Raw genomic sequence first — 4,209 nt, 5'->3', positions numbered from 1 at the left:
GCTTTTGTGACCTGCAGTGGGGGTTATCATTATCAAACAATGATTTTTACTGGCTAAAACCAAAAAGTCGTTTGCATACGTTTTTTTATAATAAAATTCCAAAAAATATTACAAACGAAACTTATTACATAGCGAACCTACTGTGTTAAAAATAAAGTTGTGTTAAATATTTGTGATGTATAGATATCATTTAATAATATTGTAAATCTGTTTAAAAATATACCTCGTTGAGTTTCTTGCCTCATTCTTCTCAACAGAAGTTTTTCCGAACCGGTGGTAGATTTTTTTTGACATTCATATTTTTTTTTTTTTTTTATTTGACTGGATGGAAAACGAGCAAATGGGTCTCCTGATGGTAAGAGATCACCACCGCCCATAAACATCTGCAACACTAGGGGTATTGCAGACGCGTTGCCAACCTAGAGGCCTAAGATGGGATGCCTCACGTGCCAGTAATTTCACCGGCTGTCTTACTCTCCACGCCGAAACACAACAGTGCAAGCACGGCAGGATTAGCGAGCAAGATGGTGGTAGCAATCCGGGCGGACCTTGCACAAGGTCCTACCACCTGCAAAATATGTGCTTGTTATAGCCTAAATTGAATAAAAATATTTTGACTTTGACTTTGACTTTACATAAAAATAAAAACACATAAAACGGGCTTCATCTTCCAAAGGCAGCGCAGCGCGGGGCATTGTACCCAAGACGCTGGCGGCGTTGCCTCGTTGCACTGCGAGGCTCAGTCTTTCGGCGAAGAAAAAGCCTGCTCTTTGGTCGCCAGATACGCCGATTAGTTTTTCCGACAAATTTAATTTAATTTTACCGAGGTATTAATTAAAAACTGAAAACCTCAGACACCCCAAAAATATATTTCTTTAATTTTAAGTCAGGTTGATTGCATTTAATTTTGAATACTATTATTATTTTAAATTATATTCGTCTGTTTTGCTAAGTCAGCAATTCTACTTCATTTCTAACTCTACACTTATAATTTGTATTTGTCAGTTGCGCTTTGACGTTTTTAGAAGAAAATCACACATTGACAGCAAAACGGCCAGTATTAAATTATCGAAGTAGTATACAACCTCGCTAAAATATTTAATTGGCGCCTGTTGCAGTCGTAACTTTTAGACTGGGCGCAATAAAAAAGGGATTTAAAAACACAAACACAACCTAATTTAAAACATACTGTTATTGATTCTACTCTCGATTCTGAGCGAACTACTTTCTGGTTTTCAGTTAATTAACACCTTGTTTCATGGATGCAAAAATAAGTCGTACAGTTTCGCCCAAATATCCACATACTTCAACCGACGTGATTGCTTAACAAAAATGGAAGGCTTTGAAGAAATATATATGTACTTTATCATTGAAACTTAAGTAAGTAGCGACGAAATAATGCCCGATAATACTTTAAGCAATGAAAGCATTATAAAAACGGTGTTACTATATAAAATAGTATTATTCGGGAAACAGTTTTTGAACTAGAAAATCAATATGGTTGCAAAAATTTTCTTCGTTGTCTGCCTCCAGGCTGTTATCATGCAGGTAAACTTACTAATATTTTAACTGTGAAAGTTTGTGAGCGTTTATGTGTAGATAGATCTCAAGAATAACACAATCGACTACTTTATAACCCGATATATATCCCGAAGTAGCTTTCATATACATACATATATCAATAAACTATAAATAATTACTTCGCTCACCCGAGTCACCCGCGACCTCAAGCAGCGTTTCCACCAATCATCTGCGAGGATGTGTTGCGAGGGATGTGTTTTTCATCAACCAATAGAAACGCTTCATTTACACATCCTCGAACAGCTCATCTGTGGTGGCAACAGCTGAGCGGAGCGAGGCGAGGCAAATGAAGCGTTACTATTGGTTAATGAAAAACATATTCCTCGTAACACATCCACGCACATCTCTGGTAGAAACGCTGCTTTAAATGATAGTTGATTCTCAGGTGAGGATGAACTCAGGTTGAGTTCGAAACGCGTCAGTGTTTTGTGGCGGTAATAGTTGGGTTGGGGTTAGTGTGTGTTCTTACAGTGCGGTGGTGGAAACGTTGTATGATTAATATTTGTTGCAAAGATGTAGCTATCATAAGGTGAGCAAAATAATTACATACGAGTAGTTCATGATAAATGTTCTGGATGGAAAACGAGCAAGTGGGTCTCCTGATGGTAAGAGATCACCACCGCTCATAAACATCTGCAACGCCAGGGGTATTGCAGATGCGTTGCCAACCTAGAGGCCTAAGATGGAATACCTCAGGTGCCAGTAATTTTGTTTATAATGTATATTTTGTTTCGAAAAAATTACTTTCTGCCAAGTTTCTTGCGGTGTATTCTCTTGGCAATGGTGGTCTTTTCGAAAGCACAAAACACTAGTGTAGTAGTAAAAGTGTAAAAGAACCGCGAAAGAAAAGAGAAGAAGAAGTGAGAAAGAAGTTTTAATTACGGTTTTGCCAGCGTATAATTGCTAATAAAAATGTATAAGAAATAATCCTTTTAAATGAGCTAAGTAAAGACAATTACTTTGCGCATGCGCAACCTTACGATCTATGAAACATATCACCACCACCACAGAACACTGACGCGTTGTGAACTCAATCAGAGTTCATCCTCAGAACAACACCCGCTCACGATGCTGCCAGATTTAGGTGATATGGACCTCCGCAAAGTAAAGCCTGTTTCAAAAAAATTACTAACCTATTCGTTTCCTTTCCAGTCTATATCAGCCCAGAACTGCGGATGCCGTCAGACCTCACAATCATCCAGTTGTTCCAACTCTAACAGCAACTCCTACTACGGCTTCTCCAAAACCGCCACAGCAACTACCGGAGGTCCTCTCACTGTCACCTGCTACGGCCCCCTCTCGACCGATGGTGTCTCTGTCCTCGCTGAACTAGGAATGGAAGGCCAGGTCCAAGTAACTGGCTCGATGCCTTTCCTGAGCGCCGTCTCTCTGGAAGGTATCCTGCCTACCTCAGGGTCTGCGTCTGTGGACTACGGCTGCGGGAATGGTGACATTGTGATAGTGCAGGAGTCTGGGAATCCCAGTGGAAACAACGCTGTCTCCACCTCTGGGCTGACCCTGGCGCAGCTTGGAGGATGCCGGTGCAGAAACTAAGTTAAAAGGAAATACAATTTATATAAACATGTAACTTGCAGTTTTAATCCTACGATTACTTATATACTTGTAACGGTTCGGATGTGTCACACGACCGTCACTGGAGAATAATTAGTAGAAAATTGTTAGTGGGGCCATCTATGAAGGTTTGATGGAAACTCGAAACAAAACATGTCGACAAAGACAGTTAAAAAGAGTAATTGAGATTAGAATGTCGATGTAATTAAAGCAGGGATAATTTAGCAGTCAATTTAATGAGTAAATGTTAAATTTAATTGGAGATTAGAATTGTGTTGTTCGGGTATAATAATTAATGTAAAAAAAACGCCATCTATGGTCAATTAAAGGAATTAATGGTAGGCGTCATGGAAAATTAGTGAACTAATGCCGAACTGGGTTTAGCGGCAGATTAACCTGGGAGGCTATTTAGTTAGTTTCACGTGGGAATTATAGAGGTCGCTTTTGGTAATGGAAATGTAAATTTTATCTAAAAACAGAAATATGGTCACAAATTCATCAAAAATAGACTTATATAGTAATAGAATCATTAGTATTAGTCTTCAGTAGATCTTAGATACATTTGATGTTAATAATTATGTTAATTTAAAGAAATATCAACGGAAGCATCATGGAAACGGCAAGTTGTCGAAATTAGCTAAATAAGTTAAGAAAAACCGAAAATGCAAGCATTACGTAATCGTAGTATAGATCATTGGTTCATTATCTATTATAAATTTAAGTTTTCATTCAAAACGGAGTAGTATTAGCAGAGTAATTACACATTTAGTTATGATGAAATTACAAGCACTCTGTCGCACTGACTTAAAGTAGGAACGTGGCGAAATTATAAGCAAATTTTGAGTAGCGTGAATACGACAAAGGGAACTATGAATAAGTGGCGCGAATTTGGGATACCAGTTAATAATTGTAGGCAAATTAGCTATTTTATAACGAACAATAGAAGTATGTAATTGGCTATTTATATTCAAAGAGTGTAGGAGTAATAAGTAGAAAATTATCATTAGAGTAAGATTATTGTTAGATAGGTTAAGGAAATTAAAACGTTGAGGTAAA

The 4,209-nt window shown here is 37.9% G+C and overlaps 1 protein-coding gene across 1 annotated transcript; it reads left to right on the top strand.

Moving 5' to 3' along the window:
* The first annotated feature begins 1,439 nt into the window (after positions 1–1,439).
* LOC141443448 (chorion class B protein PC10-like) lies at positions 1,440–3,169 on the top strand. The gene is made up of 2 exons (XM_074108749.1): positions 1,440–1,548; positions 2,734–3,169. The coding sequence occupies exons 1-2, from the start codon at positions 1,498–1,500 to the stop codon at positions 3,133–3,135; spliced, it is 453 nt and encodes a 150-aa protein (XP_073964850.1). The 5' UTR covers positions 1,440–1,497; the 3' UTR covers positions 3,136–3,169.
* Positions 3,170–4,209: the final 1,040 nt, after the last annotated feature.

Source organism: Choristoneura fumiferana, chromosome 27 (assembly GCF_025370935.1).
Source record: "Choristoneura fumiferana chromosome 27, NRCan_CFum_1, whole genome shotgun sequence".
In the NCBI taxonomy this organism is placed as follows: domain Eukaryota; kingdom Metazoa; phylum Arthropoda; class Insecta; order Lepidoptera; family Tortricidae; genus Choristoneura; species Choristoneura fumiferana.
Note: the sequence above shows the minus strand (reverse complement) of the source record. Positions and strands in the feature narration are given on the sequence as shown.

Bases quoted from the DNA above. Each gene is read 5' to 3' on its own strand.
- LOC141443448 (XM_074108749.1), top strand. From the start codon at position 1,498: ATGGTTGCAAAAATTTTCTTCGTTGTCTGCCTCCAGGCTGTTATCATG. The intron at 1,549-2,733 runs GTAAACTTACTA...TTTCCTTTCCAG, and splicing joins TCCAGGCTGTTATCATGCAG to TCTATATCAGCCCAGAACTG.